Source organism: Parastagonospora nodorum, assembly GCF_000146915.1.
Source record: "Parastagonospora nodorum SN15 chromosome Unknown scaffold_8, whole genome shotgun sequence".
In the NCBI taxonomy this organism is placed as follows: Eukaryota; Fungi; Ascomycota; class Dothideomycetes; order Pleosporales; family Phaeosphaeriaceae; genus Parastagonospora; species Parastagonospora nodorum.
In genome coordinates this window covers 136,322-151,435 of record NW_001884556.1, presented here as the reverse complement: position 1 = coordinate 151,435, position 15,114 = coordinate 136,322, and the positions used below count along the sequence as shown (strand labels likewise).

General features: G+C 51.1%; 6 protein-coding genes across 6 annotated transcripts; 4 read left to right on the top strand and 2 right to left on the bottom strand.

Moving 5' to 3' along the window:
- Nucleotides 1-44: 44 nt before the first annotated feature.
- SNOG_05521 (hypothetical protein) lies at nucleotides 45-1,839 on the top strand (the record flags this gene model as incomplete). The annotated part of the gene is made up of 4 exons (XM_001795874.1): nucleotides 45-486; nucleotides 549-869; nucleotides 1,012-1,584; nucleotides 1,622-1,839. The coding sequence occupies 4 exons, from the start codon at nucleotides 45-47 to the stop codon at nucleotides 1,837-1,839; spliced, it is 1,554 nt and encodes a 517-aa protein (XP_001795926.1).
- A 1,012-nt stretch (nucleotides 1,840-2,851) lies between these two features.
- On the bottom strand, nucleotides 2,852-4,776 carry SNOG_05520 (hypothetical protein; the record flags this gene model as incomplete). Its single annotated transcript, XM_001795873.1, has 2 exons — nucleotides 2,852-3,187; nucleotides 3,235-4,776. 2 exons carry the CDS (start codon nucleotides 4,774-4,776, stop codon nucleotides 2,852-2,854), a joined length of 1,878 nt encoding a protein of 625 aa, XP_001795925.1.
- A 1,200-nt stretch (nucleotides 4,777-5,976) lies between these two features.
- SNOG_05519 (hypothetical protein) lies at nucleotides 5,977-7,367 on the bottom strand (the record flags this gene model as incomplete). Its single annotated transcript, XM_001795872.1, has 1 exon — nucleotides 5,977-7,367. The coding sequence occupies one exon, from the start codon at nucleotides 7,365-7,367 to the stop codon at nucleotides 6,447-6,449; it is 921 nt and encodes a 306-aa protein (XP_001795924.1). The 3' UTR covers nucleotides 5,977-6,446.
- A 610-nt stretch (nucleotides 7,368-7,977) lies between these two features.
- On the top strand, nucleotides 7,978-9,861 carry SNOG_05518 (hypothetical protein; the record flags this gene model as incomplete). Its single annotated transcript, XM_001795871.1, has 2 exons — nucleotides 7,978-7,996; nucleotides 8,213-9,861. The coding sequence occupies 2 exons, from the start codon at nucleotides 7,978-7,980 to the stop codon at nucleotides 9,859-9,861; spliced, it is 1,668 nt and encodes a 555-aa protein (XP_001795923.1).
- A 1,138-nt stretch (nucleotides 9,862-10,999) lies between these two features.
- On the top strand, nucleotides 11,000-12,411 carry SNOG_05517 (hypothetical protein; the record flags this gene model as incomplete). The annotated part of the gene is made up of 3 exons (XM_001795870.1): nucleotides 11,000-11,122; nucleotides 11,235-11,863; nucleotides 11,922-12,411. The coding sequence occupies 3 exons, from the start codon at nucleotides 11,000-11,002 to the stop codon at nucleotides 12,409-12,411; spliced, it is 1,242 nt and encodes a 413-aa protein (XP_001795922.1).
- Nucleotides 12,412-13,651: 1,240 nt separating this feature from the next.
- On the top strand, nucleotides 13,652-14,767 carry SNOG_05516 (hypothetical protein; the record flags this gene model as incomplete). Its single annotated transcript, XM_001795869.1, has 1 exon — nucleotides 13,652-14,767. The coding sequence occupies one exon, from the start codon at nucleotides 13,652-13,654 to the stop codon at nucleotides 14,765-14,767; it is 1,116 nt and encodes a 371-aa protein (XP_001795921.1).
- Between the last annotated feature and the right edge of the window lie 347 nt (nucleotides 14,768-15,114).

Here is a 15,114-nt window from a genome sequence, read left to right as displayed (position 1 = left end):
GCGTGCGTTCTAGACCTGCACCACCGAGGCTGCTGTATCCTAGAATGTATCCCCACCTCGATTCTGACGATGGTGGCATGGGCTGCGTTCAAGCCTTCGAGACAGTATCTCGAGGTACCGATGACGGTTTTTATGCAGAGAGATTGAAATCAAGATGGAAACATGTTAAGGGGTACCCGGAACCGGACAACAGATGTTTACACTGTGGCTTCTTGAATTTCGGCTACACTGATGTCGACCAACTGCAGTTGGGGATGACTGCCGGGCGTCCATGCTGCAGGATTGTATGGGAGGCTGTTCGTGCCTGGCATCAGCGCGAAACTGTGTCACCAGATGGAATGCATGTGCTTCCTTGGGTATGGGGTTACGCTGGAAGAGGTGAAGAGCTTGTCGGGTGCAGCGTTCTGTTGAACTGGCCACTTGAAGAGCATGAAAGACTCCTCTGGCACTCTGAGAAACATCCGATCATCAACATCTTCAAATCCGGTGAGTGCATCATCTACCATACATGTGGCTCTTCATGATCCGTTGCTGATACGTTCCCTAAGGTCCAAACATCGACACCACAGACTTTGTGTCCAATATTCCCTTCATGGAAAGATTCAGGCCATCTGGGAACACCGGCTCTGAGCAATCCATCAACACGATCAAATCATGGATGACAAGTTGCAACAGTAGCCACCATCATTACTGCACTGTAAACGAAGAAGTCCGGCTGCCAAAACGGATCCTAGAGCTTACTGAGGCTCGTTTTCATCTCCGCGAAGGACTAGGTAACGAAGCGATCTACGCTTGCCTCAGCCATTGTTGGGGCGCGACGGGTCCGTCTTTCATGCTGACTGAGGATACTGTTGAGAATTTAAAAGCCGGTATGTCGTCCACAGAGCTACCACGGACCTTTAGAGAGGCCATGGAAATATGTTTGCGTTTGAGTATTCGCTACCTTTGGATTGATGCTTTGTGTAAGCAGGATCGTTTCTACAAATGAAAACCTGTTGACAGCCTCTTTAGGTATCATACAGCAGGACATAGACGACTGGAAAGAAGCTGCTGCAACTATGGCAGATATCTACGAGAATGCCTTCCTCACTATCGCTGCAACGAAATCGAGCGATAGCGAGGGTGGTTGCTTCTCTAGATTAACGGGCCTTGATCAAGCAAAACATTTAGAATCGTCTGGCTTGTATGCTTCAAAGCGTGTAAAGCCTTACCTTCCAGGGACCGGCTACGCCTTGATGTCAAGAGAAGGTCCATGGCCATTACTACGCCGCGCGTGGGTATTTCAAGAGCGGCTCCTGTCGCCACGAGTAGTCCATTTCACTGATTACCAGCTGGTTTGGGAATGTCGATCTGTTCAACAGTCCGAAACTGGTGATATCAATGACGATTGGACAAAACATGATCTTCCTTGGGACATTGACGATTCCATGCCCGAAATGATTAACTATCCGTTCAAGTTCCTGCACACAGAAACTGGCAATACCTGGCAAACTGTGGTCTTTGAATACTCGCGACTACAGCTTACGCACGCCAGTGACCGCCTACCAGCAATCGCAGCGATTGTTCAGAGAACGATGAGAGCGCGTAAGGATGATTTATACATGGCTGGCATGTGGGAAAGTTCTCTTCTGGTGGACTCTGCATGGTCTCGCATCAAAATTCAAGGAGACCTGGAACGACCCGATTACACACAGCCTACGTGGTCCTGGACATCTGTTCCAGGAGCTGTTTCGTTTTACAAAGTTTCTGTTCTCCCCTCAACAAGACTGGTGGACGTCCAGTATAGAGCTGTTGGTCCAAGTCATGTCGGCAGGTTTGCCGAAGCGAGCATATTGCTAAGGGGCATGATGCTCACTGTCATATTGAAAGAACTTCGCATCGCAGCGGGAATAAATGGGTTGGAGACGGTCAGCTATGAAATAATACCTAATCTTCCAGAGAATTACGGCCCCTCAGTGCCAAGGATCGGGTCATTCAGACCAGATTTTGGACTGCGCTTAGGCAAACGACCTGTGAAACTAGACAACGTCTTTGTAATTCTGATCTTGTGGTTTGATCCAAGGATACGGAGATGGTTCGGCCTGGTCCTTCGGCGGGTTTCAGACACTGAACATGAGCGCATTGGGATGGCCCACCTGTATGACTTGAGTAGTTCTAGACAGCACAGTTCTGGCAGTTCGAGCACGCAGCCAAGACTCGCGACTATTTCAGAAATCATGAGTTCTTTGCCGGTGGAGGAATTCAGGATAGTTTGAGCACAATAGCAACTCTTGTGCTTAGAGCCGCCACAAGCGCGCGTTTGGTGATCTGCCACATATTAGTGAGTGCACCCCAAGCATTTTCAATCGAGGACTAACGCTCAAGCAATAGGTCACAGTCTTCTCATCAGAATCTATTCCTCCGTTTTATATACTACAGACTTTGCTTTGTCTTCAATCCGGATTGCCTAAAAGTTCCTTCATGGCACTCGAGAAGGGGCACTTTGTGCATGATGCGGTAGCTGGACTTGTACAATTGGCCCGGTCTGTGGGCAATGTCAGCAGACGAATCATCGCTCAATCCGACACGGAAATGAACGCATGAGACACATATGGAAGACTGGGCTTATGGCTAGCGCCCTTCCACTTTTCGAGTCTTTAGATGTTTGTGAACTCTTGAGACGCTGAGACTCCTAGTTCAGTGTACTAATAACATGCATTTAGCGCTGAAATTTCCACAGCCTCTATACGTAAGTAGCCTTTGAAGTCGCTAGACGGACTGTATTTGATCTCTGATAAGCAATGATATATATGCAAGAATTCTGGGCTGATATGGAGGACTAATTTTGTAATGATCGCGCTACGAAAGAAACTTAAGACTGTTTCCACAGCTCGTAATACCGCCCTTTTTTCTCGCACAACTCTTCGTGCGTTCCTCTCTCCACGATAGTTCCCTCATGCAACACTAAGATCGAATTCGCATCTACAATTGTACTCAGCCGATGCGCGATAACAATCACAATCCTCCCTTCTTTTAGCTTCTCGAATGCCCTCTTGATATTCCCTTCTGTCACCGTATCTACCGCACTGGTCGCTTCATCTAGCAGAACGATTGGTGCGTCCTTAAGGAGCGCCCTCGCGATCGCAAGTCTCTGCGCCTCGCCACCCGACAGCTTAACGCCGCGCTCGCCGACGTGCGTATTGTAACCCTTGGAATAGCGTATGATAGTATCATGATCGCGGCTGCACGACATGCTTCGTGGACTTCTTCGTCAGTTGCGGTGCCGCAGGCGTATCGCACATTCTCCATGATTGAGGTGTTGAAGAACGTGGGTGCCTGGGGAACTACGCTTACGGCGTCGCGAAGTGAACTCAGTGTGACGTGCCGGATGTCTTGTTTGGAGATGGTGATGCTGCCGGATGTGACGTCGTGCAGGCGCAGGAGTAGTTTCAGAATCGACGATTTGCCGGCGCCAGTTTGGCCTACGAGAGCGACGGTCTGGCCAGGCGAGACGGTGAAGGAGACGTCGCGGAGTGCGTAACGGCTGGAGTCGTACTTGAAGGACACGTCATCGAATCGGACTTCGCCATCGCGCACTGCGAGTGGGTAGGCTTCGGGCGCGTCCATGACTGATGGCTGGGTTTGCAGAAGGTGAAGAACTCGTTCGGCGTCCACAAAGTCACGCACCAACCACCGGACATTTTCTGTCAAGAACTTTAGCGGATAGATGATCGAATCCCAGTACGTGAGGAAGAAGACGAAGTCTCCTGGTGATGCTTTGCCTGCAGCGATGCGCTGGAGGATGAGGTAAGCCAGGGCGAAGAAGGTAGTCGGTACCAGCAGCTCAACGAGAGCCTTTATGAGCGCTTGCCGTACTTCGAAACGTGTCCTTGCCTTCATGTGATCACTCACAGCACCGGAGAGTACACTGGCCTCCCTCTTGAATTGGTTGAAGTAGGTCACAGTTTGCCAACCTTGAATTGCTTGATGCATCTTTCGTATCTGGATACGTTCGGCCTTTGTCACATTTCTCCGGTGGCCGGTTGTGAGTCGCGTTGAGAAAGCTTCGGCAGCCATGAATAAGATTGATGCACCAAGCAAGACCATTCCCACGACCGGAGTGAACTTCCTGTAGAAGATAGTGCAAGCCACGATGACATCGATCAAGGTTGGTACGATTTCAATGACCACCATCTCGAGGACGTTGCCCAACGCTTCGCCTTGCTCAACGGCCTTCATGACCTCGGCTGAGTCTTGCGTAGAGTGAAAATCGATTGACTGGGACATGACGTGGCTGAAAGCAGCGTTAGTCAATTGCTTGTACGAGAACTGCTTGATGGGTATCTTGGACAGCTCTTGGACGAAGATCAACCCCGACTCGCTGTTAAGGTGATCGAGGGCAAGGAAGATGAGGAGTTCCCGAATAGGTATCGATCCGTGTGTGACTTTGTCCACAATTACCCCAAGAACATATGGAATGGCCACTTGTAGGACGCGCTCTATCGCGATCGTGACGAGGCAGATGAGTAGGCATATCTGTACTTTGATGTCTCGTTTGGGTATGACATAAGGCAGGAAGATGGTAAAGTCTTTCAGGTAGCCAAGCCAGCCTCCAGTCTGGCGCAACCGCTCAGCACGAGCCTCTTTGACATCTTCGTCTTCGTCGCTATCATCATCGCTTTCCTCTTCGTCGGTCTTCAGGTAATCGTCCTCGATTTCCGGAGGAAATGCTGCCTCTAGCAGTGGATCGGTGTCTTTGGAGCCCTGTCCGGGCGACCTCCAGAATTGGAGTGGCATCGTTCCGAATCGAAAAGTCGTTGTGTGGCTCGATGTGCTCAATCACCGACCGCCTCTTGTATGTTTGCCTATAAGAGCACATCTTGGCAGCGAGATATGATTACCACTGGGCAAACGGTGCGTCACGGCAGCCCTTTTCTTTTTTGTGTCTAGATGCTATGCGCACACAACGGCTTTCGGCAGACCAACCCAACCGTTTGTCGGTAGTAATACGCGCGGCCTCCAGAGATAGTGCGCCCTTTTAATTATACTATCTTCAGCACTGCACAGCCACGGTACCGGTCCTCATGCTGGCGTCACGCCGCTCCTGATGCGATTAGCTTGTGAGTTAGGCCGTGGCGCCGGTAAAGTTTCGAGGTGATGTGGTGTCGTTTGGCGCATCAACGTACAGAAGCGGACCGACTGCGAGCTGTAATTCTCAAGATGGATCTGTGCACGCGCTGTGGTCGGACTTCGCAAAGCCCGAAGCCGCGGAGAACAGGCGTTTAGGGAAGAGCGTCGCGAGCGGCTGAACATTTTCCGTCAGGGTTAAGACTGGAAGACGCATCAGTTAGCCTTCGCAGCTTGCCTCACCTCAGTGGCTCAAGAATCAGGGTCGTACACCGAACCATCGCAAATGCGGCATGGGTGTTCGGCATCCTTCCGAAGCACCACCATCCCGCGGTCTAAAAGCTTGTCTATGCGGTAGCGCGAGGAACGCCCCGACGCAATAGCGCAACTTCGGGCAACTGCACTAGGTACAATAGACATTTGGAGTTTGCGCCGGCCGCGGTGGAAATGGATTTCTTCGACCATGCTCCAAGCTTGGAAGACTGCTACTAGAAACGGTTGACTCAGTCACTTCCCGCAACACGAACAACGTATCTTCTCAACTGAGCGTCCTGTGCAAGACCGCGTCCACAATCCCCGCAACGGCACTCTCAATATCCTCATCCTCTAACCCGACCTCGCATTCCCGACGCGCACCCTGGCGCTTGAAGTTTTTGATCCAATAGAAAATCGACGTTGAAGGGTTTGAACACGATTGGATTGCTGTTGCACACATTCGTGCCCAATTACCTGTACAGAGGAGTTCGTCATCTATCATGATACGTCACGACAACATCCTGCAAGACGCGGTTTGCTACTGTAAATATTCCTTCGCTTCTCAAGTAGACCTTTCGCCGTTTCATAGTCACCATGATAATGGTACCTCCAAGATCGACCGACACAATATTTCCATGCTATTTGATCTACTCGGTGAAGGTCACCCATGGAGCCCCTTCCAGCGCTTGATCTGAGTTTCCAAGCAGTGGAAGGCCAAAGGGTTCTGGGGGTAGCTTTGCCCGCCAAATTCGACGGGCTTCTATGTACATGACTGATATGCCTACAAGAAGGCCAAAAAATGGATAGAGCCATGATGTGAGAAGCGCTCGATGCGTTCGCGCCGCCGCTTGAGTGTGGGTAAGTAGCGATGTTGCTGAGTTCAGTGTCTGACTGGCACTCGAAGTTCAAAATGCTGGCTAGATATATGCAAAGGCGATCAACGAGGTCGAACCCTTCCAGTGTACAGAGGCGAGCCTTATGCGATAGGGCGGCATTGATAACCAGTCTATTGGTGGTGCGTATATTAATCCATGTTTGTACCGATGCAGTGAGATTCCGCCTCGCCTTGTCGCGATATGTTGCTATCACGAAGATACGTCTTTGTATGACGATCTGTTTGCCCGTATGCAGTCTCCCGCTCTGCAGCCCTCGCAGCGTTCTTCATCATGTGGTCCACGACTCTGTCCACTAAACGGTGGCGGCTCAACTGGCACACCCGCCCATTTCTTGAGCCTGTACGCAATCCGCTCCACGTACGATTCTTCATCCACCTTGAGGCTTCCTAGTCGGTCGCAAGAACCGCAACGCTGGTTGTACACAATAGCGTTGTATCCACTACCAGGATAACCTTTAATTCGCGTTGCTACGACTCCACTGCTCCATCCGTTCTTTCTGCATCCGTTGTTGTCGCAGGTAAACTTTCCCACAACATTTGTTCCGTGTTCGTCGTCAGCACGACCTTTCAAGTTTTTGTTGAACCACGTCGAAGTTATTGCGGGCGCGACAGCTTCAGCGATACGTTGGTGCAATTCAGGAAACGTGAAGAAAGTCCTTGTCTCCTTTTGTCGTGTGGGAATGTTTGCTCGACCGATCTTTGGTTGTGCGACAATCGTATTGAGATCCGGTATAGCTAGAGCTTGCATTCGATTCTCAAGTACAGCAAAAGGCAGATCGAAGGTCGGATCTACGCGTGGGGTGTTCTTTGTCGTGGTATGGCGACTGGGTTGAGCGTTGCGTATTGTCGAGCGGACATTAGATGTCGCTGGTAACACCGGAGAGACACAGTTGGTAACTGGAACAGATGCGATAGAAGTGATGACAGAGTCTGTTCTGGGTCTTTGATGCGCTGGAGAGTTGTCTTGGTGCTGTCCAAGCGCGGTTTGATCACCGAAAGAACGATTGCATGTCTTGCAGTTGAAGGGTATATGCTTTGGTGAATTCTTCTCATGTGTTTTGAGTGCTGCCTTGCTGCCGAAAGTGCGATTGCACAATACGCAGATGGACATTGTTTGTCCCGTTGCAGTCGGTGGTGCCATCATAGCTTAGATAGGATTCTGACTGCGTGGGAAGTGCCAACGATTGCTGAGTCCAGCTTATAAGATATGAGGCGACACAAGGTTACTATCTTGTGGAGGTCTTCCTTAGTTTTGGAGCCAATGGTACAGTGACACATTACGCGCTGTGGCTGCATCTGCGGGTCGATCTTCCGGAAGTGCACACATCGACTGATACCGAGTGCGAAGAGTTCAAACTGCCCCACCCACACTAAAGCTTACTCCATACACGGCCTCGTTGTGTTGATTGTGGTGTGAGCACATAGTTTATGACCAGGCTGAGGATTCATGTGCGGGGTCAAGCGGCTAGACGCCTTGGTATGCATAGTGTCATGTTTGCGCATATGCAGGAATCCTTCGTGAACAACGCGTCAATAGTTGGATGGCATGCCGTTTCCAAATATGCATGCACGAACCCAACAAGAAACGTCCCCAGAACGATCTTCTGCATTTATGATGAACGCCCTTTGTTTCTAAGTTCGGTACCAGTCTCAGGAGTTCCTCTCCCCCGTTTTTAAGGTAAGATCTTACGAATAGTGCCACTCAAAGTGCTTCAATTGCAATGGCGAAGAAAGCCAAGGGCGCGAAAGCAGCCAAAGTTGCGCTTCCTCGACCCACAGCAAGGTGAGCCAGGCCTCCGCTGTTCGATCAAGCACAAAATCGTAGAGCTAAATACCGCAGTCCATATGCTAGCCCATTCGTCACCCTACACCTTGGTCCTGATCGCCAGGAGTATTATATCCCAGAGGTTTTGCTGGAAAGGTTGAAGAATGTCCCAGGTCGCGATCCCTGGACAGGGGTGATTCATCTCGTAGACGTAGACGCGAGCATCGGCCACGTCCTAATCCACTTTCTGCACACAGGCGTCTACCAGACTCTTAATGAAGAGGGAAGCGAGAATGTCGATAACAGTGTCGTCCGCAATGAGTTCCAAAAAGCTGTGCTTACTCTCGAAGCCGCTAAGAAGTACGGCGTGCCTGGCCTTCAGGAATTAGCCCAGTGCGCTATCCGAGAGACATTTGTTGCAGGGCCTCCCGATGAACATGCGTGGCTTCGGGACTACGTATCAAAGAAATTCCGATGCACCTTTGAACAAGACCTTCCCGCACCATCTGCACTGGACTTCTTCGAAAGCATCGAAAGTCCTACGCTGACAAAGCTACTGGCTCAAATAATCGTTGGTCTGTACAGCGAGGAAGTAGAAAAGCTGCGCAAAGAGATGACCGCAACTCGCAAAATCTCAACACCAGAACGAGATGGGACTCCAGGATTCTGTTCACCTTATCTACCAAACTCGCCTCCCAAGCGCATCGCCGTGATTTCTAACGCGTGGCCTGTGTCTGTAGAGAAATTTGGAGCTTTCGATGACTCGTCGGCTGCTTGGGATCCTCATAATCTAGGCCAGAATCAGAACAGCGTATCGGAGGCTAGTACAGTTACAGTCTCGATTCCATGCAACCAGGAGGAGAGAAAAGAAGAGATGCTGCACACCGTCGAAGAACACGCAGAAGCCAGCGCGGTACCTGGAACTCCTGAGGTAGAGGCGGATCCGTATGCGGGGCTCAGTAAGTCACAGACGAAGAAATTGAAGGCTAAGTTGGATAAGGAGGCAAAGTTGAAGAAAGAGGAGAACATAAAGCGCCAGATAGAATGGGAGGCTGTCGAAATCCTGCGACAAGAAGAAGACGCAGAACGGATACGCCTAGAAGCGGAGTTGAAGAAGATAGAGGATGAAGAAGCCGCTGCTGTTGCTACCAAAGCAGAGGAGTGCAAGAAGGAGGATGACGACATCTGGGGTGACAGGAGTGGTGCAGTTTCGACCGTTACGAAGAAGAAGAAGGGCAAGAAAGCAGAGCATATACGTCTAGAAGAGCAAGAGGCAGAGCTTATACTTCTAGAAGAGACGCAGGCAGAGTGTATACGTCTAGAAGAAGAGGGACGTATGCGCATAGAAGAAGAAGAACGTAGGCGCATGGAAGAAGAAGAAGCTGCCGCCACTATTGCTGAAGCCGAGGAAGCTGAGTTGAAGAAAAGGGAGGAAGAGGAAGCCGCGTCAAAGCCCGCAGACTGGGGCGCTAGCATTTGGGGTGAAGGAAAGAAGAAGAAGAAGAAGGAGACCACCAAAGATAGGAGACTCCGTGAGAGGAAAGAGGAGGAAGAGCGTTTGGCCGCTGCCGCTGCTGAAGCCGAGGAAGCTGAGTTGAAGAAGGTGGAAGAAGACGAAGCTACCGCCGCTGCTACTGAAGCTGGTGTAAACGCCTTCGACGTAACGACCGAAAAGGGCGCTACATCTAATGACGATGACTGTGAACTACGCTTGGAGCATCTGTCTCGCGATGATGGATGGAAGAACTGTAAGCCATGCGAGCTCTACATGCGGGATATTGCTATCAAGCTTCATTTAGTCGGGCTACCGAACGTAAATGGCTTCAGTACAATCAATTGATTGGACCATATAGAAATACATCAGTGAAAAAAAGACGTTCTACTATGCGACAATGGCTTTATCAATCACATCCGAGCTTCTGTTCCTAAGCCATATATCACAGTCTCAGACTTAGGATGTCTAGTCCGGTTAGATAGAATCTTCTTGCTCAACTCGTTGCTTATCACTGTGGGAGTACATTGTGTTGCAAATAGACCTTCTTCACAGGCCCGTGCAAGATTGTCGTTCGCGACCACAATCCGCGACTGTGTTGTTGAGCTGCAGGAAGCACTTTTGTCGTTGTTGCGGAAGTTCGTGAACATCATGATTCTCTTATGCACTCCGTCTCCCGCCAGCGGATCTAGCGACATCAACGCCCGCCGCTAGGCTACGACCAGGATAGGCGGGAGTTAACGAGGCACTCTTGATGTGTCTGTGCGGATAGATGGATGGATGCCGGTCATGTGGGAAACTAGCAAGACAGCGTTAACGATCTTTGTTGTTAACTACTTCCGAAGCTTGAACTTTGTCCAGAACAGCTCAACACAAGTATTGAGACGCTGCCATTTCCAAGCAGCGATGAGGGTGGCCGCAATCCTCCTTATCAGGTGGCCTTCTAATTGCGGAATTTATTGTGCTCGGCCAATTGCGTGCTTTCTGATGCGATGCGGAGCTCATGTCTCTCATCCGTTTGGGGCGGAGGTCATCTTCCACTTGCCGACTGTGAGCGACTCGTTTCCAGCTTATCTGGAATCATCATTCCAGCGCTCATTATCGATTCACGGGGCGGAGAAAAACCAGGTACAGAAGTGAAGAGAGGGGTCGCATTACCCATGTCGGGTGGTGGGGGTCCACGTCCCGTTCGCGCCCAGGGTCTGTCTCTGAGCCGCGAAGGGCTTCCCCGCATGCCCGCATTCCCACTCCACTCTCTATGCTTCGAAAGAGACAATTACCAGCAATAGAACTTACGATGCGGCGCGCAAACGTGCAAGGACTCGCTGCATCCGACGACAGATCTGAAGTCCGATCAATAGACCAAAGTTCAGGAAAGCGACGATATCACGACGCGTCGCACATCTCAACTTCACTTACACTGCTCGCCATTCCTGAAGCTGACCAGTGAGTCGTGCTTGGCACACGTGTACGGTCAACAACGAACATGCAACGCAAACTCGACATCTTGATCGTCGGCGCTGGCCTCTCTGGGCTCGCCGCCGCGATACAATGCGCATTGTCAGGGCACTCAGTCACTGTATTGGAGGGCGCAAGGGAGCTGGCTGAGGTATGCGTTCACGCCCACGACATCAAGCCGCTACATTCCACATCCATATTTATCACGAGTCCAGATAGGCGCTGGCTTGCAATTAACACCAAATGCCACACGTCTCCTCCAGAATTGGTCCGTATACGATACCATCCGCGATCAAGTCTGCGAACCAGTCACATTGACCGTACACAATTACCGCGGCAAGATCCTTGCGCATGAAGAGAAGTTTGATGCGAACATCCGGCGCAAATATGGAGCGCCATTTTCCGATTGTCATCGCGTGGACCTGCAGCAGGCGCTGGTCAAGCGAGCGAAAGAGCTAGGTGTAGTTGTTGTATTGAATGCGAAAGTAACGAATGTAGACTTTGGCTCAACAACCGGTGACAGAGCGCGTGTGAAAATCTCAGAGGGTCAGAAGTACGATGCCGATCTCATCGTTGGAGCAGATGGACTATGGTCCTCGTGTCGATCTACGATGCTAGGGCGGAACGATCCTCCGCTGCCTACTGGCGACCTAGCATATCGCATCGTACTCAAGATCGACCAGATCAGCGATCCGAAGCTGAGAGAGATGGTGCAATCGCCCGCATGTCGATTCTGGGCAGGACCAGATGCACACGTCGTAGCATACAGTTTGCGCGGCGGCAACATGTACAATGTGGTTTTGCTCGTGCCCGATGATCTTGAAGAAGGCGTCGCCAGGACAGAGGGCAACTTGGACGAAATGAAGAAGTTGTTTGAGGGATGGGATCCAGTGTAAGATACTCCACTCGCCTCTCCCTACTACTGCACTGTAGATCTAACAGTGATCCAGGTTGACCCAACTACTTGAGTGTGTGGACAAGGTGGACAAGTGGAAATTGATGCACCGGGCCGAGATGGAGTCCTGGATCAACCTGCAAAATAATCTTGTGCTCATCGGGGATTCATGTCACCCGATGCTTCCGTATCTCGCTCAAGGCGCAAATTCTTCTATTGAGGACGGTGCCGTTCTGGGACTCCTACTTGCCCCGGAGCATTTCAGCTCAAAGAAGCAACTGCCACATACACTTCGGCTCTTCCAACAATTACGGAAAGCGCGCGGCGAAGGTATCGCCCGGGAGACGTTCAAGCAGCGAAAAGACTTTCACCTCCGCGACGGGCCAGAACAGGAAAAGCGGGATGAACAGATGTTAGGTCAACTTGGCAAGGAACTCAAAGGCGCGTTTCCAAGTCGGTGGACATGTCCCGAGGTGCAACCCTGGCTATACGGATATGACGCGATGGAGGAGGTGAAGGCGGCTGTGCGGGCAAAGTCGTCGTGATGGCGCAATAGCGTAGGAAAAGAAGGTTTACGGGACGTTGAGAGACATATAAGCCAGCCTCGGATGTAAGGTAGGAGACGGTCATCTGATTGGGTAGATGGAAGTACTTGTTAGTAAACCTACGATTCAGGGTTGATGTTGCGCCAGGGTCATCGTGAAACGGTCCACATAGTGGCTGCCGAGGCCCGTCGCAGGTCGCATGGTCGACATGGATGTGACAGCCCTACGCCATTCTGATTGATTGCCATCCGTTCTCGCCTTTGAGAAGATCATGGCTGGTAAATGAAGGCTGGTTGGATCCATGGCGGATGATGCCGTCTTGTACATTTCGGTCGCTGGCAAGTTCCAGACCATGCAAGGCATGAACAACAGCAAGCCAGTCGAGCCGACATGGCTTGCTAAGAAACAACGACGTGAAGGTTTCGTCGTAGTGTTAGAGTTTGCACACATGTGCGCAATATCCCTTTCGACATCCCGCATCGCGTCAAAACAGGCCACACTACGTCGTTCACACCTCCAAAGCCGAATGTCTGATTTGAGCTAGACACAGTCTTTCGGAGTGGTTCACGCAAAAGATTCCGCTGTGAAACAATACTCACAACTCATGACATGTGCCACTTGTCGAGGTTGATACAACACAATAGCATCCTGTCCGCCGCCAACGCAACGAGAATCCTACTCGATGATCGAAAACCGTTACTGGAGTCATGCGCCCACGTCCATCCTTGGTCGCAGAAACAAAAGCTTTAATCATCCCACCCGCATGCCGAGGCTAAGCCGGGCAAAACACGAAACACGAAACACGTAGAGGTCACCCGGCAGATTCAGTGATCAGACGTGGAGAGCATGGGTACGCTTCCCTGTACACATCAGCCTCTTTCCGCGAATGGGCCAACGACTCCACAATAACGTCGCGTTGATGGACAACGCAATGGCATTCCTTTCATCACATCTCGCCGCAGAAGCAATGTTTCGAAACTGAACTGCGTGACTCGCTGCGATGGTCCTCCGAGGAAGTCCACTGGGGACTTTTGTATAAGATGTAGGTCTCCAACAGAGGTTTGGTGGGCATCGACTTCGATTCGACTTTCGCTTCCACTCTACCACCTTCGCTTTCAGCGCCAGTCTTGTTCTTCGTTGTGCTGTGCACCGACATTCTTTTCTTCAAACGATTTGCTCTATACAGGCACAGACGACTTGTTGAACCTTTTCCACATCAACTTTTGAACAATACCGCAAGATGAAGTATCACGCTGCTCAAGTTTTTGCTCTTGCCAGCATTGCAACTGCATTCCCGCACCCCCAGCTTCCCTCGCTACCATCCTTCTCGCTACCAACTGGAGGACTGGGCTCTGGGACAGGTACCGGTCTAGGTACTGGTCTAGGTTCCGGTCTAGGTTCCGGTCTGGGTTCTGGTCTTGGTTCTGGCCTAGGCTCAGGTCTCGGAGGTGGAAGTTCCCCACTTCCAACCGGCCTTCCCAGCCTAGGTGGAGGTTTCTCACTTCCAACCGGCCTTCCCAGCCTAAGTGGAGGCAGCACCGGTACAAGCGGCTCGGGATTGAGCGGCTGGCTCAGCAGTCTGGGTGGAGGTTCCAGTGGAGGCCTTGGAGGTCTCGGAGGAGGTCTAGGAGGCCTCGGCGGCGGTGCTGGTGGTGCTTCGACAACAGCTGACGCCGTTGTACCCGCACCCTCGAACACTGGTGCCGCTGCAGCTCCCCCAGCGACTGGTGGAGGCAATACTGGTGGTGCCGGCACGATTGGTACAAACTGCAAGCCCCAGTCTGGATCAGCTAACGCCTTCGGAGGAAGTGAAAACGGTATCGTGGACAAGAGCTGCTGCACCGACATGACCATCGTCTTCGCTCGCGGTACGGGAGAGATGGGCAACGTCGGATCCGTTTCTGGACCGCCGATGTTCAAGGCTATTCGCCAGAAGCTGGGTAACGACCGTGTTACTGTTCAGGGTGTTGACTACGCTGCCTCTGCTGCTGGTAACGCCAACCTTGGTGGTGACGGTGGCCAGAAGATGGCCGATCTGGTCAAGCAGGCCAAGTCTCAATGCCCTGAGACCAAGGTCATCGTATCAGGCTACTCTCAGGGTGCCATGGTCGTTCACAATGCTTTCAGCAAGGGCCTTTCTGCCACTGATGTTAGCGGTGCTGTCATGTTCGGAGACCCATTGAAGCGCCAGGCTATCAGCGGTCTCTCAGCTGAGAAGATCAAGGAATTCTGTGGTGACGCTGATCAGATCTGCGGTGGTGGTGGTGATGGCGGTGCTACTGGAAGCCATCTCAGCTACGGCAGCAGTGCGGATGCGGCGGCGTCTTTCGCTATACAGGCTGCCGGGCTTGCTTAGATATATCAAGGCTGTCTTGTAAACTCACATTGCTAGTATTAAAGAGCATAGGTTAGTTTTTGCAGAAAGAGTAAAGCAGCACTAAATATAGAAGCTAGACTGTGCCAAGATAGTGAGAAAAAGCTTCTATGGAGAGCAACCTTGAAAAAACTGCTCTTTAAATTCACAAAGTTCTCTCTCGTATGTCTATGTTTTAAAGCTACTGCGTTTACATATTAAATTTTGTCAAATATGTTGTTGATCGAAACTTACACCTTGCATAAGCTCAGGGACTCCGAAAGATTCGTTGACTCGGCATGAAGATAACATCACGATCAGGCATCACTGCATTGTCAGCAGCATTCTTG